Below are 27,082 nucleotides of genomic sequence, written 5' to 3' on the forward strand. Positions count from 1 at the left end.
AAGTCAGTGGTTTCATTTTGGCAGCATTGGTGTGTCATAGGCACGACACGAAGCAGAGTAAGTAGCCATGTGGTTATCATCAAATTAAATTACATAATTAAATACAGTATGTACCTCAGGGATCATTACGTTGAATAAGACTTCTTGCTCACTGAAGCCTTTGTTGTCCAACTGCCAGATGACCCTTTAGATTGTCGTGCTCAAGTTGGTCTCTCGTCCATTGAAAACTGAGTGAAATTTCTTCGGCTGACCCTGCCGTCTCAACCGGGAGGATCCAGATGGATGGCACAGCAGATGCATCCAATCAGAGTTGATTTCGCCCTCCATTATCCCTCGGTGTAGTTCCTAATTAGAAATTCAATGGTGATTTCCAACATAAATGTACATTGGGAAAAAAATATTTATCTATTTGAAATACCTCAGTAGTCTGTGATGAGGGCCTCAATGTCACTGTCGCTCCCCAGAACAGCAACAGCCATGTGTGTGCTGGCATACACTGCCAAGGTTGTGCCATGATAACACCGAAGGTGTTGCAGTACAGCCTTCTGTAGGGTCTTGGTTTGCACTGGAATGCCATGAACCTCCATTTCTGCCATCTGTCAAATGAGAAGTGCAACAAATGTACAATATCATACTTGGAATAATTGGAATACAATGCAGTTCCATAGGAGGGAGTGTCTTACAGTTCAAACGAACACCCCACAGTTCTGGGAATCTGTCTGCAGCCATTGTGATGGGTAGCTCAGAGTCCAGTTCCTCATGTCCCAGATGTCTTTGAAGGCGTCGCTGCAATCAAAGAGATACCTGTTAATTTACCGAAACACCAACTCCATCCCCCATCCAAATTCAGGGTTTTGCTTGTAGAGCGTTTTGATGTGCCACAGCAAATCCAGGTCTCCTGTCGGAATCTGTTTGTGCCAGCCCTTGGAGTCATAATCAAGACAAATCAAACATTTAGTTTGATTATGTCTGAACCCAGCTTTAGGTTCATTGCTGAGATGGTGCACAAAATCCTGTCATATCTCGACCCCCCTAACATATGAATATGAGCATATGAATCTGTTAACAGGAATGCGACTTGTAAATTCAGCATGTATGTGTATTGAAAACCTGCGCTCTGAGACAGAATTTGTGACACTCTTCCAGTGCAGCAGGGATGCAACAAAGCCCGTGCCAAATAAGAGATGACGCACACTAAACACATCCTTTGCTATGTAAGTAGTTGAGGAAGGAATTATACACGAAGATCCCAACAACGAAAGTGAGCTGCGCAGGATATTTCAGTTGTATCGACACAGTTTGTGGGGAAATGAAGGAGCGTTTTGGGGAACGTAGCTGTATGCTGATGGGTGCGCTCAAATCTCTGGACCCGGAGGATTCTACATTCTTGGATACTTACTAATACACCCATTGTTGGTTCAGAATATGCAGTGGTTCGCCAACTCCTAAGTGTGCAAATGAAGGACTCATCTCCACCCGGCGGGGGTAAATGGACAATGAAAAAAATCCTAAAACACTTCCAGAAACCTCTCGAAGTGATGCCAAGCGTGATGACGGCGCTAAAAAACGCCTTGACTTTTGGTGCAAGCACGGCACTCTGTGAGAACTCTTTTTCCAAACTTAGGAACGTTCTTACAGACCATTGTCTCAGCATGCTTCATCGATGAAAGGCCAACTTAATTAAGTTGGCATTTGAAAAGGACCTAACTGTAGTGTTTAAACTTCAACCCCTATCCTATAGCAGGAATGTAATGTTTACTTTCTTGGGAATGTTGGAGGGATGTGATGTTCAGTATTAGGGGAATACACCTTTAAGGACACAGGGAGTTATGGGATAGTACACAGAGCAGCCACGGGAGCGGGAAGGTAGACGAGAGTCAGTCGGATTATGTGCACGTTATGTTCCACGGCTGATTCAGAAACGGTGTTATCATCTGTGAGAGTGAAAAGTAGGTCATTACACTAACCAAAAAATTCAGGGAGGAGTGGAAGGACAGCGTTTTGAGATGTCATTCTGCAGCACAGCATCGCCTACCGCTCTACTAATGGTGAGTAGGCTTGTATTTTATGCAGGCTAGGCCTTGTGTAGGCATTGTGAAAAAATGTGAGAGACACTTAAAATAAAAAATGCTGAAAACTTCCAAAATGCATTAAAAGGGTAAGCTTATAGCTATAGGCTATAGTGATGATTAAATGGTTTAAATACATAGCGGCCTATAAAACTCGTGCTTAGGCTGCCTCTAGGATGCTTTCATATGGCTCAAGGGGTAGGCCTACGTTAACGCAAATTTTCCTCGTTGTTTTATCCTCTGGTTCTTCTGCACAATGGTTGTTGTCCATAGGCTCCGTTTCTGATTTATCTGATTCAATAACAAATCAAATCTTAACGTGGTAATTTGAAAGATAATTAATGTTATGCAATGAGATTGATTTCATTTGTGCCCCCTGAAAAAAATGTTATGCTCGTCCGTGAATTTGTGCCTGGCGCCGGGTCTGTAACAGTCGACGCAAACTCCTGCAGTTTAAACTTATACACAGGGTTTACTGGAGTGCTTTACGCGACACCTCAACGTCTCTGTAAAATAAGTAGTAGCTACTCTGAATATTGTCTTAGACGTAAGACTGAAACAGGGACTCTTTTCTCATATGCTCTGGACATTTAGATGTCTGGAGCTATACTGGAGATCCATCTTCGACACCATAAAAATGAATGTAGGGGTGGAGATCCCAACCAACCTGAGACTGACACTACTGGCGGACTTCATTGTTTTACCATTCAATATGAGAGACAACATTCGCTTTATCAGACTAGCCCTAATTGCAGCTAGTAAATGTATAGCCATTCACTGGAGAAGTGAGGAGCCGCCTAGTGTATCTTTGTGGCTTAAAGAGCTTTCATCATACTTACCTTACTTTTTGATAATTGCTGGGATGCTTTCTAACCTTTTTACAAAATAGAACTTCTCTTAATTATGATGTCCATGATCAGACTTGAAGCTAGCTACACTGCAGTGTTCTGCGGTTGTCTTGGGTGCTCCCTGGGGCTGCTGACAGTGCTTGGGATGGCTCGGGTTGTTGGGGGTGGGGGGGGGGCGCTGCGTTTTTCTGGGGCCAGGTTTTGGGGGCATCTGTGGGGTTGGGACTGGGTTCGTCCCTGTGGGTGTCTATGAGGTCAGGCTCTGAGGTGAGGTCAGGCTCTGAGGTGGTCGCACTCTCTGCCTGTTTCGGTCTGGGTGGTCCTAGGTGTTTGCTGGCCCTGGTGGGTGCCTAGAGCTTTTGTTTAATTCTATAAACTACTCTAAGTTTGGCTAAGCAACAAAAGGGCTAAGTACACTGCAACATTATGTAAGAGAATAATATTCTGCATGCAGTAACCTGTTAGTATGTCCATCTCTTGTACTTACACATTTTTGCTTTGTTTTTTTGTTTTGTTTTTTCATTATGGACATTTTGGAGGGGGGAGGGAGGAATTGATGTTTGATACTGTTTGTATTGACTGTACTGTATCTTTTTTTGTGCGGGGAGGGGAAAGGAAAATCGCAATAAATATATTGTTTAAATAATAATAATCCTCATTACATTTTTATAGTGTTTTAGTGTTCTAGACACTCAAAAGCGCTTCAGAGTGAAGGGGATAACTCACTTCAACCACCACCAATGTGTACCACCCACCTGGGTGATGCACGGCAGCCATTTTGCACCAGAACGCTCACCACACATCAGCTTGAGGTAGAGAGGGAGGAATCATTGGAGCCAATTACATGGGGGATGATAGGTGGCCAGATGGAGAGAGCCAGGTTGGGAATTTTGCCAGGACACCGGGTACCCACTACTCTTTGCGGTAAGTGCCATGGGATCTTTAATGACCACAGTGAGTCAGGACCTCAGTTTAACGTCTCATCCGAAGGACAGACGTTATGTGCCTCATGATGTGCGAAAGACGTTGCGAGACAAGGGGGTCCATAAGGACAGAATCATCTTTCTGGCACGGCTCCTGGTAATGCACGGTGGGAGGTCTCTCACTTTCCAAACCCCGGCTGAAGTGGACAAGTTTGTCCAGTCTCTTTGAATGATCTAGGTGCACCTGGCGATGGAATGCTCCATTAGCAGAGTGTAGCAGTAATACTGATTATTCTATTTCATATCACTTTCACACAAGGTAATATGACCATCCTTTTTGTTTATAGTTTTCTGTTGGATAACACTGCGTTTCATTTCCCTTTCCTTTCTCGTGGCCAAAATAAATGTTCATCTTTATTAATGTGGACAGTGGGCTTAATACGGATTGGAAAAGGGGAAAACAATGACAGATATGCATCCCAGCAATGGACAGTTGAAATGGCATTTGCTTACAAGGGACGTTCAACCCACCACGGATTTTACGTGGCCAACACCTGTATTATTCGATTCCTTTGATATTTTCTCCATCCGTCAGTGTGGGTTCTAGGCATGTGATTACTTGTTGTGTGCCCCTTTGACTGTGTACAGGTTGCAAATATTACATAGTTAATTTTTACAAACTTGAAGAGGTTAACATTCGGTTAAAGCAGTTCAAGCTGAAGAGAAGGGAATAACTGAAAGTGAGAGATAGACTGTCCCTCATCGTGCATGGGCCCATTTTGCCCATAAGTGGTAGTTATAGCGTGGGAGAGGAGGGGGGTGTTCAGTGGGCATGGGCTCTACTGGGGATTCGGGGTGGTTTTTATTTTTTTTGTCTCTGTGGGCATGTTTTCATCAATGTGTTTTACCAAAACAATTATTGAGGACATATAACTAATATTTAAAAGCTGGAAGGTAAAAATTACCTCATGGAACTGTAGGGGTTTGCGAAAAAATATTGTAACGTGCATGGATAAGAAGACACGCTGGCCGCTGGCTCGAGAGTCTGACCCTTTAGTCTAGCGGTTAGCGATGTTTCCTGCGGTGCGGGCGTTACGGGTTCGCTTCCCGGCCGCGGCAGTTCCTGTGGTTGCGTTGTCCCCCGAATTCGCTACAATATAAAGGTGAAACAAGTGATGGGCAGGATAAAAGTGTTGCAATCAAAAGAAAACGATGTTTGATGGGGCTGCCGTTAGTGGCTTCCGTGGGGGAGGAGGGGGCATATCCGTAGGACAGGATGTCTACTCTCGATGCGGGCAAGACGCTCCTCTGCGCGCCCGTGTCGCACAGAAACAGACGTCCATAAATGGAGTCTTTGATGAAAAGCAGCCTGCCAGTTCGGCCGACGCACATGGCCACTACTGAGCGCCGGCCCCGGCGTTTCCCGGGGGCGTTTCCCTTGTCCAAACTTTGCGAGGTAAAAACACCGTCTGTGACCCTGCTGCCGTTGAGGAGCTGCGGGGGCGGCGACTGTTATGTCTCCAGGCTGAAATGTGGAAATTGCAGGAAAGTAGAGACGGACAATTTCTCTCATTGACTACACGAACGCGTGTATCATTTATTCTCCCGAGCAAAATCACCGTCTCAGCAACGTGATGGCGCTGCTCCAACCAACCAAGTCCTCGCGCCGCCCTCTCAACCCGGAAACCCTTTCTTAAAGGGCCTGTGTCTGCCAATTGCGGTGAATTGTGCCCATAAAATCCGCTACATAATCCTACATTTTATAATAATCTGTTTCTGACTGTTTCAAATCTCCCTGGGCAATACACAATAGCTGGTGACTTTAATCAGACCCATTGTGAGACAAGTCATTCGACTTAGATACTCACACCAGATCGGGGAAGACAATACGCCATTTTATGAAATAATTGATTTTGGGGATATTTGGAGATTTGGTAAACTAAATGCAGTAGAATATTCCTGTTATTCCAGCACTTATTAAACTTACCCACATATAGACTACTTTTTAGTTTCAGCATTACTTGTTTCCAAAATTGATGAATGTCATTAGAGCAGTATGGTTCTACCCGACCATGCAGCTATCTCTGAGTTATAAAAATACTACACTTGTGAGTCATCCCCCGAAATGGCGCTTTCAACCAAGGTGGCTACTGGATCCCACGTTCATAGATTTTTTTAGATAAACAAATTGACTTGTATTTTGAATGCAACACTTCCCAAACATCTGGTAGCACAAGATGTGAGGCATTCAAGGCATTAATTAAAGTTCAGATAACTTGTTTTACGAGCTCAAAAAAAGTGCCCAGCTTGAAATGACATTAGATGAGAAAATAAAATAACAGATTCCTACCAAAACAGGCCCAGCTCTATAGATGCATATGTAAAACTACTCCTACTTAGATCACAGTATAATGAACTGTCAGCTAACAAAGCAGCTATCAATTTAATGAGACTCAAATAGTCCTACTATGACCAGGGAGAAAAGCATGCAGAACTGTTACCATGGTGCACTAAACAACAACACACATGTCTATTAACTTATTAAAACTTCACAAGGTAAAACTATAGTGGACCCAACGGAGATTAATTAGGCCTTCATGGTCTTCTGTGGGGAATTGTATAGTTCTGAGTGCTCTTACAGCCTGGAAATGCAGACACATTTTCGAAACAACCTTAATATTCCTAGAATTTCTGAGGAGGAAAGTAGAGCACTAGATGGGGAATTAACAAAACTGGAAATTGCAGAAATGATTGGCTGTATGCAGGCTGGAAAAGTGGTGGGTCCAGATGGCATCCCTATAGATAGTTATAAAAAATTTAAAAAAATTCGGTGTAAATTACTTTCACCCCTTTTGGAGATGTTTCAGGAGTCCTTCAGGAACGGTCTTCTCCCCCACATCCACGAGGGGTGTCCTAATCACATTACTTCCAAAACAAGGAAAACTAAACACAAAATGTGAAAATATGCACCCAATTAGCCTCTTAAATTCAGATACAAAAATACTTTGCGAAGTTTCAAGCTGGATGAAACATATCTGCCAATAAATGTTGTATCCAGATGAACTGATTCAACTTGCAAGAAGATTGGAGGGCCTTGTTCCTCCGGTGGTGGGAGAGGACCAAAATGGATGTATTCAAGGTAGACAGGGTTTTCACAGTGTCAGATGAATGCTGAATATACACAGACACGGCCTTGCTCTCACTTGATGCAGAGAAGGCCTTTGATCGTGTTGAATGGCCTTATCTGTTTGAGGTGCTTACCCACTTTGGCTTTGAGGATACATTTTGTAAATGGGTTAGACTGCTTTGTACTGGGCACGCTGCAGAAGTTTTGACCAATAATGTGGCCTCTAAACCTTTTAACAGCTCTAGAGGTTGCCCACAAAGAAGTCCTTTATCACCATTACTATTTATTCTTGCAATAGAACCATTTGCTATAGCAGTGAGGCTGCATAGTGACATTTATGGAATTTGAGAAGGTCATTTAGAACATAGAATAGCACTCTTTGCCAATGATGAAATATTGCTCTTAAAAAAATCTAAACAGTTCTATCCCTGAACTCATAGATCTTATTAAAACATTTGGAAAACAATATCTGGATACAAAGTTAATCATTCAAAATCATCTATAATGTTACTTAATGACTTGGAGAGGAAAAAATAGCCATGTTTATGCTTCTATTTTCAACCGAGTGGATAATTTCACATATCTGGGTATAAAAATTGTCCCTGGGGTGAATAAGATCGCTCCCAATTCTGGAAGCCACTACCTCATCAGTAGAACATTGGACATATTTACCTATCTCAATGATTGGCAGGATAGATATTCTAAAAATTAACATACTCTTGAAATGTCTCTATTTGTTCCAGAATATCCCCCTCCCACCTCCCTCACCATTGTTTACTAGACTTAAGAAATTGTTTACCAACTTTATTTTCAAAATAAACGCCCCAGTCTATGTCCATCTTTATTATATCTACCATATGACAGAGGAGGCCTTAAATGCCCAAATGTCCAGTGGTATTACTGGGCAGCTTAAGTGCGGTCCATCATGTTTTATTTTTCATCTGAAAAACACTCCTGCTTGGATGGATAAAAAGTCTGGTTCTGTTATGCCAACCTTACCGTTGCACTTGTATTTTATTCAGCAGGCCGCAAATATCTGGAAAAAAAATACAGACAACCCTTTTGTATTGAATATGATTAACATTTGGTTTGACACTTGTAAATATTTGAATATAAACTCATCCTGGTCACACTTCAGTCCTATTTGGGGTAATGTTAACTTTAAACCAGGGAAATGTGACTCAGGATTTCATTTAGGGGTTGAAAAGGGTTAAGGAAAGTGCAAATAATGAAGATAAAGTACTTATATCCTTTGCAGAAATATCAACTAAATATGACATTCCCAAGAATCACTTTTCAAATATCTTCAAATTAGGAACTTTATGTCCCTCATCTCAAAATCATTCATTAGATATACCTGTCATTTCCTCATTAGAGGCAGCAGTTATAGGACATTGCTATGATAAAGGTTTAATTTCATCTTTGTATGGCTTGTTTGAATCTGGGTCTGATGAATCCTCAGAATCAAAACTGAGATCATGGAAGGAAAATATAGTTGATGCCTTTAGACGACTTTAGATATAGATGATGACTTTAGACGACTGGAATAAGACATATAGGAAGGCTATATAAGGCAGAGGCAGACACTTAACAGTCGCTTTAAATGTATACCACTTCCGGTCCGGTGAAAGCTGGCGAAACTAGCTGCCGCTGCCCGCTGCTCTGTCGTTGACTCTATTGTTCCTCTAGCTGGATGAACAGTAGCCATTCTTCTGACAATTTTAGAAACGTTTGCTTGTTTTTATTTTGTTTTTATCTGACAATCCTGAGTGTTTTTTGGCTATCAATTGCTTTATTTTAACCCCCCCCCCTTTTCTTCCCAATTGTATTTGGCCAATCCCCCAACTCTTCCGAGCCATCCCGGTCGCTGCTCCACCCCCTCGTGCCGATCCGGGGAGGGCTGCAGACTACCACATGCTTCCTCCAATACATGTGGAGTCGCCAGCCGCTTCTTTTCACCTGACAGTGAGGAGTTTCGCCAAGAGGATTGGCCAAATACAATTGGGAAGGACGTAGCGCGTGGGGGTATCACGCTATTCCCCCCAGTTCCCCCCTCCCCCCTGAACAGGCACCTCGACCGACCAGAGGAGGCGCTAGTGCAGCAACCAGGACGCATACCCACGTTGGGCTTTCCACCCGCAGACACGGCCAATTGCGTCTGTAAGACGCCCGACTAAGACGGAGGTAACACAAGGATTCTATCCGGCGATCCCCATTTTGGTAGGCAACGCAATTCGGCTCTTAAGCACGACGTCACGACGCGACGTCACGTGTGGGCGGAGTTATACTTCCGGTGCCTTGGGGAATCTCACTGCATTATTTTCCACTCAAAACAATATGTCTGAACCCGTAAATATATTTACATAACGTCTTTTTTTAAAGACGAACCTCTCAGGGTGAAAAAGGGTCTCAATGCTTTCAATTCAGATAGAGTTGTGAACGTAAATGTTTCAGGGGGCATTATAAAAGGCAAGGTACAGGCTTCCATGAAACAGAAAGTTTATCAGGTTGAGGTGAGTGAGCTAACAGGGTTAGCTAGCGTTAGCTTGGTAATGTTGGGTATTCTGGCTTCTGATGTTATATCCCACGTTTACTGGCGATTCATAAGCCTTGGATAAAGACTGCCAGTGCTTTATTTTGTCGGTAGATAATTGTTTTCCGACGTTTGACTTGTTAAAATAACTCTGACGTTCTTGGATCCAAGGCTAGCTTTTCATGTGTCTAGCTCCAGAATGGCTATGATCGTACATACTGTAACGCTGTAAAGGTTTAATGAATTTAAAATACATATTAGGAATTAATGAAATATAGACTTACATGTAAGATCACAGCCATTTTAGGGCTACCATGTGTGCTACGATCTGTTTCTTATTAACGTTATAGGCCACTTTGGATACAGGTCAGCTGGGCACCAGGAAATCTCTGGGCACCTTGATGTAAAATGTTCTATTTTGTCCAAAATGTTTGGAAACATGTAATATTAGAAGAATGGTCTTAACCACATGAACCCCAGCATTCATTTAGTCATCCTCAGACGAGTTTGCCAAGGGTTTTAATTAAATTTAATTAATCAAATTAATCAAATTTAAACCTTCGTGCGTATTTAAGGACTGTGGGGCACAACTCCTCACAGCTCTTGAACCATTCTTAAGTCTGTTCCCTCCTAGACCAGTTTGCCATGTGTGACCCTACAGTAGCGCAAGGCTACAGACAACATAGCTCTCGGGATTCATGGGGTCACTCAAACCTCTCCACCACGTTAAGGTGATGGTTCGAGGAGAGCATAACATAATAACATAAAACACAAGACACTTAGTTAGAGCCCTGAAGGACTCTGTCCAACCATATGGGTTGGATAAGTGGTTAAGTAATGTAAAGTATACATGATGTGAACATGCACGGTACATCATTATCATTTAAATATGTAAATTTGCATATTTAAATGTTGTATTCATCATATGGTGATCCTCTTCTTTACGTTGACAAGTAGTTTTTGCACTATGCATTTTGTTACCAATGTTGATGTTTTGCACTTTATACATTTTACGTTGACAGTAGTTTTTGCACTATGCATTTTGTTACCAATGTTGATGTTTTGCACTTTATACTTTTTACAGTGACATTAGTTTTTGCACTATGCATTTTGTTACAAATGTGTTTTGATTAAAAAAATCAAGCAGTGTTCTTAATTCAGTATTACTTTATTAAAAGTATAAATACATGAATCTGATTCTGCTTACATTTATTCAAGTCATTTCATGCTATTTCCCGAAGAATTGGTGTTTGTAGGTTGGTAAGACACACGCACACTTTCAGTATTTTGTTTATGTTTTTAGTGAACTGATATGGGATATTGTCCAAAATGTTGAACAATTTCAACCTCTGAATGGAGCGCTCCACATGGATCCTAGCACTGGATATGAGTTTGTTTTTCTTAACTTCTTCTTGTGTGAACTGTCCATTAACAAGGAAAGACGGGATGTTGAGTGAAACCCCTTCTGGCAAGATGTCCCGGATTGTGAAGCCTTTATCTGCCATCACCATGTCTCCTGGGCGTAGATGATTGAGAACTCCAGAATCTAATGTAATAGCCTTGTCTGAGGCACTTCCACCATAATAGTCACTGACAAATGTTATCACTCCATTAGGAGCCACACCTATTAAGGCTTTGTGTGTGGTCCGTTTTTTGTACTGGCTCCATAAATGATTCTGTTTGTCAAGCCTCTCTGTCCTGGAGACTGCTAACTCTGTGCAATCGAGCACAATCCTACAGTTAGGAAACGGACGGAAACACTCTGGCAACGATGCCTGGTTCTTCTCTATGGAGGGGATGTTGTTCTCAAGCATACCAACATATAAAATGTCATACAGGGCACTGACAATGGTGATAAAAATGTTGGTAACTGTGGCTGTACTGCAATTAAACCTGGTTGCAAGGTCTTCATGACCAGAATTAAGTTTGAGCTTCATCAAAGTCAGTAGCAACTGATCGACTAGTGGCATAGACTGGACTGTCCAATTCGAATGATATTGTAGCTCAAACTTAGATAAGAGTGCTTCCAAAACCAGGACGGTAGCAACATCTGGTAAGCCAGTGAAATATTTTACTTTGACACGATTGGAAGATATTTGGCTGAAGGAAAAGGTCTGTTTTTGTTTCTCCAATTCTCTTTTCAATTTTTCATTCTCTCTTCTCAACATGTCAACCTCTATCTCTAGCAGCGCAACACTGTTAAAAGGGTTGTCTGAAGTACGAGGGGTGTCTGCGGTTGGGTTGTCTGAAGTACTAGGGGTGTCTGCGGTTGGGTTGTCTGAAGTACCAGGGGTGTCTGCGGTTGGGTTGTCTGAAGTATTAGGGGTGTCTGCGGTTGGGTTGTCTGAAGTACTAGGGGTGTCTGCGGTTGGGTTGTCTGAAGTACCAGGGGTGTCTGCGGTTGGGTTGTCTGAAGTATTAGGGGTGTCTGCGGTTGGGTTGTCTGAAGTACTAGGGGTGTCTGCGGTTGGGTTGTCTGAAGTACTAGGGGGCTCTGCGGTTGCAATGTCAGAATTTTGTAATTCAAGTTCATTTGTCCCTTCTTCACCACTGGGAGGGAGTGGTACTGTTTTTCTCTTCTTGTGTGGAAGGCTGAGGTGGCCTGGGAAAGTCTTCCCCTCGTTCCAAGCAAAACGTGATGGGCCAGCAGCTTTGCCATTTGGAAAATGCCAACTGCACACCCTTGAGCAGGGGCTTGGTGTAAAGCCATCACGCCTGTAAAAAAAAAAGAATGAGAGATTTAGAAATGATTGGCAATGAAAACTTGAAGCTGCATTGTAACTTATCGTCTGCCCTGGATTTGAACAATTAAAGTGGCATTCTTTAACTTTTTTCGATAAAAAATAAAGTTGATTTTGGTCAAGATTTACCACTATCTTTCACTGAAGGAGGTAACACTGTACTAATTCAGCCTATTTCCCATTCATGAAATCTTCAGCATCTGCTACAATGCCCATTTTTGTGTCTGTGTCTGGTTAGACACAGTCACAAACATGGGCATTGTAACAGATGGTGAAGGATTTGTGAATGGGAAATAGGCTGAATTAGTAGTGTTACCTCCTTCAGTGAAAGATAGTGGTAAATCTTGACCAAAATCAACTTTATTTTTTTATCAAAAAAAGTTAAAGAATGCCACTTTAACCATCAATTATTTAAAACACAATTTCTATTGTGTTAACATACTCTACTGTAAAGATTGTATAATGATATTATACAAACAGTCTACCATACAGATTGGGCAAGTTATATTGTATTCACATACTATACAATACAGATTTTTTTTTTTGGGGTGGGGCAAATATTATAGCCTTTTCATAGCCTTTTCATAAAGGAAAGGTTACATAGTAAGGCTTTAGAATTAGATGTCAGTCTCCCTACAGAAACATTATTTTTTGTAGATATGAAGTTTCATTTTTTGATTTATATGGGAAAAGTCAGAAGTGAAACTACTGTAACAAAACAGGCAGAAACAGCACATTCACCTGGACTATCTAACGTTATGTACCCCTGCTTATTCATGCATTTACTCCAAGTCTCTTTAATGATAATCCCCTTGAGATGCATCATCTCGTTTTAGATAATCATGGGCTAACAATGCATAGAATAATGCAGTTTTCCGAGTGTGTAGCTGACATAATGCTTGCTTACAGTAACTGTATGTCTTCACAGACAGGGTTGTAGTAGTAACAACATAAGTGGCTAACCGATGCTTGTTTACCCTCCACTACACTCTGATTAAAGCCTTATTGAGCAGAAAAACATATGGAAAAGCACATATATTGATCCTCGCTTGTTGAATTAGCTAAAAATCTAAATACCTGTCTAGTATGTAACGTGGATTTCGGTAACAAGAGGGTAGCTACCGGTAGTAGCTAGTCTGCACTTAGCACAAAAGTCGGCGCCAAACTTCGATTTTCAATGCATTTCTTCAATAGCAACTTACCGTATTAACTGCAGCCATCTCTTCTTATCTTTGTCTTTCGGAGGAAAGCGATAGAAAGACAGTTTGGTCTCAGTTTTACTCTCTGATCGATTTAAACAAAGGGGGACACAGCAGTGAGGCATATTGCCAACAAGTCGATGGAGCCGGAAGCAAATTCGCGCGCGCGCGCCTACGCAACAGGGACGTGCCTACGTCATAGCTTAAGACGCGAATAGACCGCTACACTATCCGGACGCCCTACCAATTGTTTTATACCTGGCTACTGGATTCATCGCCTCCCCGTGCTACTGTCGTTCTACTCCGGAGCCTACGTTTGGTACAACACCGGCAATAATGTGGCTCAATGGGCTGTTTATATGGATTATGTTCACCAGGACTACCCTGTCTTTGATACTCCATCCAGTAACACCGTTACTTCAATACTACGCGTCAGCGGAACTTTTTCGACTACGACCCCACCTCTCTGAGCCACCACCAGCACTGCAACTTCACCGAGATATACTTCGTCATTTTCGCTGGAAATACATTCACCGTGGATCCCACCGGGGCTTCAGCTTTGATGACACGAAACCAATTCTGGTCTTCCTTTCCTCGTCCCTCAAGAAGTTTCCGACGGACTGTTGACCACAGTGCACTAGCTAACCTAGCCAGGTCGGCTAGCATCAAAACTGAAAAAAATAACCTCTCCATCGGGTTATTTAACATTTGCTCGCTAACCAACAAAGGACCCCTACTTCATGAGCTACTGAATGATCGTAAGTTTGATTTCCTATGCTTGACTGAGACGTGGCAACAACCAAATGACGTTTCATAGTTTAATCAAACTATTCCTGCTGGGTTTGTGTACACCTGTAAATCCAGTGACACCGGCGGGGGGGGGGGGTACTTTAAAATGAAAAGTGAAAAGTGTCTTCCATAAATGTGCCTGTGCATGTTTCATTCGAGTCCATTGCCCTATAAATCAATGGGCCAGATCCGACTATACTAGCCACTCTTTATCGACCACCGAAGCCCAACAACAATTTCTTAAACGAACTTTATGTTTTTCTAACCTTCTTATGTTCTTTGTCCCCTAATGTAATAATGCTGGGTGATTTTAATATACACATGGACAATATCCACAATACTCTCACAAGGGATTTAACATCATGCCTGGACAGTTTTTGATTACAGAAATATATTGATTTTCCTACGCACTCCAAAGGACACATACTTGATCTGATCTGCTGCTCTGGTGTAACTCTTCATTGAAATGCATCTGATTTGCCCATTTCCAACCACGTTAGCGTCTTGCGATGTTAACTTAACAGTATCCAAAACAAATTTGTCACGCTCCATCTCGTTCCGTAACATTAAGAATATTTATTTATCTGTTCTTACTAGTGAAAGTGATAACCTCCGCAGCAAAGACAATTTATCCTCCCTAGATGAACTGGTCTCTCATTACAATGATGGCCTTTATAGTCTTTTAAATGACCTTGCTCCTTTAGAAACCCGGTCTGTTTCCTTTACCCACTCTGCCCCTTGGTTTACACCTGCACTACGCCAGCTTAAAGCTAAAGGCCACCGCCTGGAACGCCTTTACACAAAAACTGGCCTTGTTGTTCATAAAGACATGTATAATGACCGCATACTTCATTATAAGGAGGCTCTGTCCACAGCTAAATCGTCTGCATATTTAATTAGATCAGGTGAAGGGAACACTAGAGCCCTGTTTTCCATGGCAAACAATATTTTATAGCCACCGGACACTCTTGCACCTCACCTGTATTCAGTTGCTCAAAGTAACGCCTTCTTGACCTTTTTTAATGCCAAAATTGAAAACATTCATCAACAATTAACCTCGTCGAACAATACTGCATACAGTTCGTCTTATTTCCCCGTCTATGTTCCCCTCTCTTCTTCACTATCTAGTTTTAAACTCCCAACTGTTGCAGAAATATTCAGTTCAATTCAATTCAATTCAGTTCAGTTCAATTCAATTTTAAAAACAATGTGCAGGCACATGTTAAAAATGAAATGAGGGCTGTGGCTTCACCAAACAGTACAAGACAGACACAGACTAACACAGCAAACACAGTATAAGATATACACACATGAAGACCAAAAGCTAAAATAGGCTAAAAAAGAGCAAGAGTACAAGATATTTAGAAATATCTACAGACATTCAGGGGGTGGCCAGGTTCAGGTGGGCAACAGCTTGTGGAAAGAAGCTGTTTTTGAGCCTGGTAGTGCGGGCTTTGAGGCTCCTGTAATGCTTCCCAGAGCACAGGGGGGGAGAACAGTCCATGGTTAGTGTGGGTGGGCTCTCTGCTGATGCTCAGACCCCTTCGAAAGCAGTGTTTGTGATAAATGTCTTTTATGGCTGGGAGCTGGGTACCGGTGATATGCTGGGCCGCTTTGACGACCCGCTGCAGAGCTTTCTGGTCTACTGAGGTGCAGTTGCCATACCACACTGAGATACAGCTGGTCAGGATGCTCTCTATGGTGCAATGGTAGAAGTTGGTGAGAATTTTGGGGGATAGACGGGCGCTCCTCAGCCTCTTCAGGAAATGCAGGCGTTGTTGGGCCTTTTTCACAAGGGCCTGGGTGTTTAATGTCCAGGAAAGTTCCTCGCTGATGTGGACTCCAAGGAATTTAAAGCTGGAAACACGCTCCACTTCCACCCCATTGATGTGTATGGGGGAGTGGCTGCAGCTTCTAGACCTCTTGAAGTCTACAATCAGCTCCTTCATCTTCTGCACATTGAGGACAAGATTGGTTGTAGTACACCATGATGTGAGGTGCTGAATCTTGTTCCTGTAGGCAATCTCGTCATTGTTGGTGATATGGCCAATGACTGTGGCGTAATCTGCAAATTTAACTATAACATTTAAAGAGTGAGTTGGCAGGCAGTCGTGGGTAAAGAGGGAGAAAAGGAGGGGGCTCAGAATACAGCCTTGAGGGCCACCTGTGCTGAGGGTCAGGGTGGAGGAGGTGTGGTTACCTAACCTAACAGACTGAGGTCTGTTGGTCAGGAAGTCCAGGGTCCAGTTACAGAGGAAGGGGTTGAGGCCAAGGGAGAGGAGTTTGGTGGTCAGTTTGGCGGGGGATGATAGTGTTGAAGGCAGAGCTACAATCTATAAACAGTATCCGGATGTAGTATGTGTTATTAAGTTCAAGGCGGGTCAGAGCAACGTGCAGGGCAGTGGCAATGGCATCCTCAGTAGACCTTTTGGGACGGTAGGCGAACTGATGTGGGTTGAATGTGGGGGGGATAATGTTTTTGATGTGAGCCAGAACCAGTCTCTCAAAGCAGTTCATGGCAATGGGGTGAGTGCTATGGGTCGGTAGTTATTCAGACATGTGGATGTTGGTTTCTTGGAGACAGTAATGATAGAGGTGGTCTTAAAGCATACTGGGACTATGGATTGGGACAGTAAGGGGTTAAATATAGTTGTGAAGACCTCAGCCAGCTGGTCGGCACATTCCCGGAGGACCTGATCCAGTATGCCATCTGGTCCGGCAGCCTTCCGTGTGTTCACTCTGCGTAGTGATTCTCTGACCTCTGCGATCGATAGAATGAGCACCTGGTTTTCTGGGTGGCTGGGGATTTTTGTGGCTGGGTCAGTATTGTTCTTGTCGAAGTGGGCATAGAAATGATTTAGCTTGTCTGGCAGGGAGGCATCATGGACAGTGGGACCTCTATTGGAGCTTTTGTAGTCTGCGATAGACTGAATGCCTTGCAACATTCGCCGGGGATCGGAGTTATTGCGAAAGTGGTCCCCTATTCATTGGGAATATTTATGTTTGGCTGTTCTGATGCCCTTTTTCAGGTTGGATATGGCTGCGCAGTAGGCCTCGCAGTTACCTGACTTGAACACTGCATCCCAGACTTTCAGCAGCAGCCAGACCTCACTGGTCATCCAGTGTTTCTAGTTTGGAAAGGCGCAGATTGATTTTTTTGTTGTGACACTCTCAGTGCACAAGTTAATGTAGGCTAGTATGGCAGATGTCTGTTCATTAATGTCTATATGGGAGCCATGGGTAGCTGAATGTGCAAAAATACTCCAGTCTGTGTTGTCAAAACAGTCCTGGAATTCAGAGACTGCTCCTTCTGGCCAGACAGTGATTGTCTTTACTGCTGGCTTGACCCATTTTATTAAGGGTTTGTAGGCTGGGACCAGGAACAGGCAGGGGTGGTCAGAATGCCCTAGGTGGGGACAGGGAGTAGCTTTGTATGAGCCCTTGATGTTTGTATAGAGATGGTCCAGGGTGTTTTCTCCCCTAGTGGGGCAGGAGACATGCTGATGGAATTTGGGCAATACAACCCTGAGGTTAGCCTGATTACAATCACCACTTATGATAAAGGCATTGTCCGGGTGTTTGGTCTGTTGTCTGCTGATGGTACATTGTAGCTTTTATTGGGGCTTATTCGAAAATCCAAATCATCTACCTGTCAGTTAGACCCCCTTCCTACTCATTTAGTAAAAGCGTGTCTACCTTCTCGATCCTCTTTAATAACTGATATCTTACATTCCTCTCTTACCTCTGGTCTTGTTCCCTCATCTCTCAAAACAGATGCAATGACTCCAATACTCAAGAAACCTGGTGCAGACCCCAAAATTTGAATAATTTTCACCCAATCTAAAATGTACCATTTCTTTCTAAAACACTTGAAAGAACAGTCACATCTCAAGTACACACTCACTTGACTAACAACAATCTGTTTGAACAGTTCCAGTCTGGTTTTCGCTCCATGCACAGTACGGAGACAGCCTTGGTGAAAATCACTAATGATCTGTTGATGGCAGCTGACTCTGGGCTCCTAACCATACTTGTCCTCCTTGATCTGAGTGCAGCCTTTTTATATATCATCTCACATAGATAGATTAGCTTCCACTGGAATAACTGGCAGCCCCTTGACTGGTATAGATCATATCTCTCTGGCCACACTCAGTTTGTCAACTTAAAAATGTGAGATCACAGTCCTTTCCTGTTGCTAGCAGTGTTCCCCAGGGCTCTGTATTGGGATCCTTCCTATTTATTATTTACCTACTACCTCTTGGCAACATTTTCAGGAAATTTGGCATTCAATTTCACTGCCACATGGATGACATCCAGCTTTATGTATCCATCAAGCCTACCTCCACTTTTCTGCCCAGTTCCTTTTCTGACTGCATACTAGAAATTAAATCTTGGTTTTTATACCACTTCCTCAAACTTAATAGTGATAAAACTGAGGTCCTCCTAGTAGGCACTAAATCTGCTTTGGCCAAACCTGATAGTTTTTCTCTGACTATTGACAATTCTATAGTTCCTCCATTGCCTCAGGTTAAGAGTCTGGGTGTCATCCTGGACAGCACATTATCTTTTGACGCTCACATCAACAATGTTACTCAGTCTGCATACTTCCACCTACACAATATTAATCATCTTCGGCCATCACTTACACCTAAAAGCACAGCCATGCTCACTCATAACCTCGTTACATCCTGTATTGACTACTGTAATTCTATCCTCTTTGGTCTTCCCCTCAAGTGTCTTCATAAACTTCAATTGGTCCAGAATTCAACTGCCTGTATCATTACCAGAACTCCTTCCATAGATCATATCACTCCTGTTCTTCAGCAACTCTATTGGCTCCCTGTTAAATACCGTATTGACTTCAAGATCCTGCTCCTCCCCTTTAAGGCCCTTAATAACCTAGCTCCTTCATATCTTTTTGAAGTCCTTCATATCCATACGCCCTCCCGCACTCTCAGATCCTCTTCTGCTCTCCAACTCACTACACCATCGGCCTGCTTGACTACCATGGGGACTAGAGACCGTCAGTCATTCTGCCCCCTGCCTATGGAACTCTCTCCCACAAGAAATTTGCAACATTAACTCTCTTTCAACCTTCAAATCCCATCTCAAATCATCTTTTCAAACTGGCATATTCAGTCTGATACATGCTTCATTGAGTTTTGCGCAGATTATTTTACACTTATCTGTTGTATTAACTTTTTACTGTCTACTCTGCTTTGTTTTGATTTTTATGCTGTCTGATACAGTGCTGCTTGTTTTTACTGTGTTCTGTAAGGTGTCATTGAGTGCTCTGAAAGGCACCCACAAATAAAATGTATTATTATTATTATTATTATAAAATGGGTGATGCATATATACATGACTCCTTTTAAATTGCACAAGATTAATAATAATGTTCCTGATACCTGTATCAAGTGTAACAAGGCAAGAGGGACACTATAACACTGTATGTGGGAATACGTGAACGTGAAATCCTTCTGGCTAGATATTATTAATGTGATTGATCAAATTTTATCAAAGAAATTACCATTGGATCCCAAGCTTTTTATTCTGGGTATATATCCTATCAATCATCACTTACAAAGCAAATAGTTTAAGTTCATTGACATGTGTATATTACAAGCTAAACTTATAATTGCTCTTAACTTGGAAATGTTAATGGGCCAATAATCCACTATGACAAACACAAAGCGATATCCCCGTGCACTCCGGTCTAATGGCTCAATGAGGTCTAGGCCAATACACTCAAACAGAACCTCAATTAATGGTAATGGGCACAATGGCACTTCCTGGCAAGACGTACACCACTGCTACACGTCACCATGAATACCCTGTCAGTAAAATTGATGCATTAACCGAGGTGACCTGCCATGGGGTTGTGATGGGCCACCTGGAAGATCAATTCCTGACGGTTTCCTGAGTGTTTTTTTTGCCCAGTTTGAGTGTTGTGACTCACTCAATATAACTGGTCTCTAATAAACACAAAATATGGAGGAGTGAGCGCAGCATTCGGCTGCACCTGATGAACCTTGATGGTCATCACGTAATCGAAGGTGAAGCAGTCTGTCATCCTGAGTCTATTCAATGAGGAAGCTCTCTGTTGGGCAGACCACCGAAGCCTTGGCTGACTCCCGCTCGCCTGAATCGGAAGAGCTTGTGTCACCACTGAACACTGCACACCACTCACACCATCCTGACTGTCACCGTCGTGGCCCCACTGTCTCCCTCACCACCTTATTAAACCCCATCCAATTTGAGCCTAATAGAAGGGGCCGCAACAGGCAGGAACTAACTGTGGCCTGTAATCTATGCCCCCCCCCCATTATTTAATGTCAATGGCCACCACTGGATACTTGTGAATATCCCCATGCACACACTGAATTTCCCCCCATGACACCTCTACCAATGCCCTAGGCTGAACCAGGCTTTCATGGATCAGTGTCTGCATGCAGCCTGTGTCCACAAACACCCGATATATAAGCCCTTGCATAAGTACCGGCGCGCTGTATCTCCCTTATGTACCGGGCAAGGGGGACGGCGGGCCAAGAACCTGGATCACGTGGCCCACCTCCATTAATGGACACTCCCTCCACCAGTGGCCCAGCTTCCCACACCACCAGCACTCCTGGCCTGATGTTCAAGGCATCCCTTGTGGGTCTGGGAGAGCCAAGGCTGAAGCTGGGCCCTGTGGAGAAAGGAATAAGGGAGGGTAAGAGCGAGAATGTGGTGTAGGGGTTATGGGCTGCTTCTTGGAGTGTGTGGGTGGGTGAGTCCCAGACCAGTCCCCTCAATGGGGCCATGATTGGGCAGACCACAGGTGCCGGCTGGCAGTCCTGGGATGGACAGAGGGTGAGGTGGTCCTCCGCCAGGGTTATGGCCCTACCCAGGTTGTCCGGACGGTGGTACTGGACCCAGTCGGCAGTTGCAGGGGGCAGGCAGGCAAGCAATAAACTGCTCCAGTGCCACTAGCTTGATGACATCATCACTGTTTTCTGGGCCTGGTTACAGCCACCATCTTGCCATGTCATGGAGCTGCCATGCTAGAATGAAGGGATGGCCGCTGGCATCCTACAGGGTAGGCATCCTAAACCGGTGTTGATGTCCCTCTGGCATGAGCCCCACCCAATCCAGGACAGTCCGCTGGATAGAATAGTACTTACCTTGGGAGGAAGCCAGTAGATGCGCAGTGGCTTGCACCTCCCTGTTGAGCAGAGCTAGCATGCACACAGACTATTCCTTCTCCAGCAACCCACATGTCGATGCTGTGTTCTGGAAGATGGTTAGAAAAGCTTCAGAGTCGTCAGTGGATGTCATCTTGGGGAGGCTAATCTAGGGCCATCGAAACAGGAAAGCGTCCAGAGAACCCCTGGATGCCGATGGAGGGGACCACAGCAGCTCCCTCAGCAGAGCCTTGTTTGCTGCCTGCTGGGCGGCCAGCCCCCTGCAGGACTTGTGTCTGCTGCTGCTGCATTTCGACGAGATGGTGGGGCTTGCCCCAGGAGATACTCCTGTTGCTCCATCCCACTCGTATGGGCCACCACTGTGGCAGCACTGCCAGTGGGGAGGATTCAGAATGGAGAGACAGACACAGGTTAGGTGGTTTAACACATGCATTTTATTTATCAGGGTCTCTGTCTCTTTTCCTGCTCTGGTGCTAGAGCCGCCTCACTCGCTTCCTTCAGCGTGGATGTCAGGCATCACTTCCTTCTCTCTCTCCTGTTTGACTGTGTTTGCCTCCGTGTTTGTAAGTCAGTGTCAGTCCAGCACCCAGCTTCACTGCAGAATATAAAGAGCAATTTGTTAATTGACACACCTGAGCCTCGCTATTGCACGTTGGCTCCCCGGCGACCCAAACCCCCTGTCTGTCTGCCTAGAGCTGAAGCTAAACCACACCCCACTGCCACAGAAACATTGATGAATGTCTACAGTCCGGCTTACCAGCTATATTAAGCCCATATTTATTTTGCTGCCAACATCTGAAAGTCTTAGCAAGCATCTTTCGTGCAGATCATTTGTAAAAATGAGATATACCATCTGAATCTCCAAAAGAACTATCTCTCTCCCACATGTAAGAAGAGGTCTTCAAACCATTGAGCTCTTGGTACCAAAAGTAATTTACCTCAAAGTCATCAATTTCATTCTTAACGCATCAGTCTCTAATTTTTTAGCAAAACATTCTGTATACACCTTTTTTTTTGAGAGCATAGGTCAATAACATCAGAGACCTCATTAGCTGGTAATGTGAGCTATGGTGACAGTCTGTCTCAGTGGTTACCTCACTTGGGGAGATATCGAAGATCCTTTGACTTAAAAAGACACTCATCTAGATAGAAAGAAAAAAGGAAAAGACACAAAGACAGACAGACAGGAAAAAAAAGTTACATAACATAGCTAAAATTCGGTCTTTCTTGTCTATGACTGAACCAGATACTCTAATACATGCATTTATTTCATCCAGACTTGATTACTGTACTGTTCTGTTTTCAGGTCTGCCACATGCTAGTAATAAAAGTCCTCAGATCATTGAAAATGCTGCAGCTAGTATCATAACTAAAACTAGAAAATTTGACCATGTTACGCCAATTCTTGCCTCCCTTCATTGGCTTCCTATCCATGTTAGATCAGACTTCAATGTGGTTCTGCTGACTTATAAAAACCTAAATGGGCTTGTCCCATCTTACCTGTCTGATCTCCTTAAACCATACATTCCATCTCGAGCTCTTTGCTCTCAAAATACAGGGCTCCTGTGTGTACCCAAAGTTAAAAAGAAGTCAGCTGGTGGCAGGGCCTTATCCTATCGCCCCCGTTCTTGTAGAATAACCTGCCTGCTGCCATCAGACAATCAGAGCCTGATGAATCCTTTAAATCCAAACTTGAAACTCATCTTTTTGCCTTAATCTACAGTTGGTTGCCCTTAAATTGAGTATGTCAAAATCTGTACTGCACGGCGGGTCGGTTTCTGTCTCTGAATTTATCAAGCACTGTTTAGCCAACGGCGGCAGCCTCACAGCAAGAAGGTCCTGCTTTTAAGCCCCGGGGTAGTCCAACCTTGGGGGTCGTCCCGGTTAGTCCTCTATGTGGAGTTTGCATATTCTCCCCATGTCTGTGTGGGTTTCCTCCAGGGGCTCCGGTTTCCTCCCACGGTCCAAAGACATGTACGTAGGTCAAGTGAATCAGCCGTACTAAATTGTCCCTAGGTATGAATGTGTGTGTGTTTTGTGTGTGTGTGTGTGTGTGTGTGTGTGTGTGTGTGTGTGTGTGTGTGTGTGTGTGTGTGTGTGTGTGTGTGTGTGTTTGAGTGATGGCCTGGTGGCCTGTCCAGGGTCTCTCTCCACCTGCTGCCCAATGACTGCTGGGATAGGCTCCAGCATCACCGTGACCATGAGAGCAGGATAAGCAGATCAGATAATGGATGGATGGATGCTCTGACAATAAGATTATAGAGTATATGGCTATTGCAAGCTGTTCTCTTCTCTCACATGTCTTTTCTGTCTCTGAATGATGTCATCTCCTTTCTCTTCTTCTGTGTTTGTGAATGGTGTGATGTGAGTCTTCCCTGTGTCCACGTATAATCTGTCTTCCTGCCAGGTCTCCATGGTGATTGTGGTCACCACTTGGACACTGCTGGCGTCCGCCTCATTACATGTTTTATGTATCTTATAAATCTATATAATCTTGTTTCAGTGTTATATCCTTCTCTCACTCAGATGTGTGACTATTTTTTGTTTTTTTCTTGTCTCTTCTCTTGTGTATGAATGGTTGGATGTGAGTCTCCCCTGTGTGCATGTGTAGTCTGTCCTCCTGTCAGGTCTACATAGTGATTATATTCATGTGACTCAGGTCCTAGGCTATTCTGGTGGCATCTGGACACTGCTTGGCATCCTCCTCATTATATACTTTATATATTTTATGATTCAATTGTAATTCTCTCATCCTCTTTCAATGTTGTGTTTTGTAAATTGTGTTTATTCTGTACACACAGCATCCATTGCATCTCTCTCTGTCTTGGGAGAGAGATTCCTCCTCTGCTGCGCTCCCTGAGGTTTTTTCCTATTTTTTTTCTCCATGTTAAAAGGTTTTTGGGGAGTTGTTCCTTATCCAATGTGAAGGTCTAAGGACAAGATGTTGTATTGCTGTAAAGCCCCCTGAGGCAAATTTGTGATCTGTGATAATGGGCTATACAAATAAAATTAGCTTGACATGAAAGAAAGAAAGAAAGAAAGAACGATTTTATTTATTTTTCTGGGATTTTAATAATACTTTAATAAAAAATGGCAAAAACGTTACAAAACAAAAATGATTAACAGGATAAAAACCAACACAGTCAGTAACAAGATTCACAGAATCCAAATCATCTCAGTACACTCCCACAGATCAGCTCATCATCCACAACATAGCAAGCACATTTTTATAACCCCATACACTGCAAAAACTTTCCAGATTGTTAATCATTTTGAAATAATGAAAATCTACTTTTAAACGTGCTTTTAAAATTTTCACAAACAAAAAAATAACATCATCATCCCCAGCTTTTTCCATTCTGTTTCTTCTGCTTAGATACATGGCCATCTTTGCCCTCCCCAGCATGAAATTAAAAAAGTTGGTGTTTCCCTTTTTTTTCTTTTCTTCCCTGAGAGTACCTGTAGCCCAGATTGAACATGGGTATAGAAAAGACTTCTCCAAACAATCCAAAAATAGTTTCCAGTATTATAAAAAGTGGCAGCAGTCGACAGCATTCCATGAAACAATGAAAAACAGTTTCATGCTTAGTGCAAAATGGGCAATCATGTCTAACATCAGAATTAATGACAAAGACAAAAGCATTAACAGCCACGATACCATGTAAAACCCTCCCCTGCAGATCAGCAGCTCTTTTGATCAATGGTGGTTTGTACAGCGCTCTACACTCAGGCCCAACATTTTTACTCAGATCTAAGTGAGCTCTCAATGACGTGTCAGTTTTACCACTTAACAACAGAACAACCAAGGCCATCATTGTGATGGTTTTGGATTTTCAAAGTTTGATAATTTTGTGGAAAAAAAAAGATACAGACCTGCTGCTCCCTGAATGCCCCTAAAATTGCATATATTTGCATTAAAATTAGTTTTAGATCAGTTGCACAAAAAAAAGTTATGATAAGATCTACCTAAAACGACCATGAGCGGTCAAAAAGACAGCTCGTAATTTGTACGTCATTGTGCGCATCAAGTCACTATTTATGACGTGTGTTGATCGCGTCATTTCCTTCGCGAAGTTCATTGCTCTGTCCTAGAAACACATTAGCAGTCTCCAGTGCAGAGTAAAAGTCTAACCTTGATTTTTGATTATTGCCAACATGTCAGGGTACAGCCGCCGTTTCAGACGCACCATGACTACCACCGAAGCATTGCAGTATTTAAAGGCGTTGGACAGCGGCAATTTTAAATTGTTTGAAAAATAGTATTAAAGTTGTTAGAACGTTAATGTTTGTGTTGGTCGTTTCTTAACAGACATACTAACATATGCAATGCATTTATATCTCAATAGAGTTTAAAAACCGTGGGTCATTCTAGTAGTTTTTAAGTTCCGGTTGTTGTTAGGGACTGTTTCAGTGGTTATTTTCAGTTTTTTTTTTTTTTTACATTTCAAGCTTTATAATTATGCCTTGTTACATTTGTTAGATTAGCAATATTTGTTTTCCCTTTTGTTTTTCAGGTAATATTTTTACTTTTTTCAATTTTGCTATTCAAGTTCGACCATGGCTCTCTGAAGTTAAGACTGTTAAATAGTGTTATAGTGGTTAAAATGTTAATTTTGGTGTCAGTTGTGTCCTAACAGACATACTAACATATGTGATGCATTAATATCTCAATTGGGTATTTATCTTGACAGAATATAGAGTTTAAAAACCGGCGGTCATTTTGACCACCCATGGTCATTTTAGGTAGGAATGAAATCCCGGTTTGTCCCTGTTGAAAACTTTAACAAACATCTTATACATTGACTTTCCATTTGGATCTGTAAAATAAAATCCAGAGGAATTCCCACTTTTTAAATAAAGGTCCTGTGCAGTCCTTAAAATCTGGGGAAACATTACTTTGAAGGGAAAACATCATTCTAATCAAGTTTAACGGAGCCATACTGATTCAGCAATGTTCGCTCACCACTTGTATAACGTAAGTCGATCTCAGCTCTAAGTGGGACGCAAGAGGAGCTGCATTGTCCATGTTTGGACCTGCAAACTGAACTACATGTCCCAGAGTCACCACGTTAGACACACGGAACTGCCTGAGCAGAGTTGTCCCCACTTGACAGACTGCACTGAAATGGGTGCCATGCAGTGGCGGCTGGCCAGTACAGGGTGCTGGGGCGCTGCCCCCTTCAAACATCAAGAGATGAAACTCTACTTAAACATGTTAAGTATCATTTAGTTGTATAATGCAAATAATTATGATTTTTTTTTCAGTCTGTGAGCACCTATCAGCAGCCATTAAATATTGGTTCCAAATGGTATTTGGTCACAATATTTTGTGACCAAATACCATTTGTTACCGAATGGTATCTGGTAACAAAATATTGTGTCCAAATACCAGTGTGTCCATTTTGGAAACCTCAAAACTGCATCTCTGCTCTTCGCAGATGGTGTGGTTTTTGTTGGCTTCATCAGAACGCGACCTCCAGCGCACACTGGGGCAGTTTGCGGGAGATTGACAGGCGGATTGGTGCAGCATCAACAGTAATGTGGACGTTGTACCGGACTGTGGTGGTGAAGAAGGAGCTGAGCCAGAAGGCAAAGCTCTCAATTTACCAGTCAATCTTCATTCCAACCCTCACCTATGGTCATGAGCTTTGGGTAGTGACTGAAAGGGT

The 27,082-nt window shown here is 43.0% G+C and overlaps 1 protein-coding gene across 1 annotated transcript; it reads right to left on the minus strand.

Moving 5' to 3' along the window:
• Positions 1-419: 419 nt before the first annotated feature.
• Positions 420-13,617, minus strand: LOC130112040 (peroxynitrite isomerase THAP4-like). The gene is made up of 3 exons (XM_056279344.1): positions 13,444-13,617; positions 11,480-12,215; positions 420-596 (listed from the first exon to the last, which is right to left on the minus strand). The coding sequence occupies exons 1-3, from the start codon at positions 13,563-13,565 to the stop codon at positions 420-422; spliced, it is 1,035 nt and encodes a 344-aa protein (XP_056135319.1). The 5' UTR covers positions 13,566-13,617.
• Positions 13,618-27,082: the final 13,465 nt, after the last annotated feature.

This window comes from Lampris incognitus, chromosome 4 (genome assembly GCF_029633865.1).
Source record: "Lampris incognitus isolate fLamInc1 chromosome 4, fLamInc1.hap2, whole genome shotgun sequence".
In the NCBI taxonomy this organism is placed as follows: domain Eukaryota; kingdom Metazoa; phylum Chordata; class Actinopteri; order Lampriformes; family Lampridae; genus Lampris; species Lampris incognitus.

Excerpts from the sequence above, each read along its gene's own strand:
- LOC130112040 (XM_056279344.1), bottom strand. The coding sequence starts at position 13,565 with ATGCCTCACTGCTGTGTCCCCCTTTGTTTAAATCGATCAGAGAGTAAA. Across the intron at positions 12,216-13,443 it reads AGATGGCTGCAGTTAATACG|GCGTGATGGCTTTACACCAA; the intron begins GTAAGTTGCTAT and ends TTTTTTTTACAG. Across the intron at positions 597-11,479 it reads AATATCATTCGAATTGGACA|ATGGCAGAAATGGAGGTTCA; the intron begins GTCCAGTCTATG and ends CTCATTTGACAG.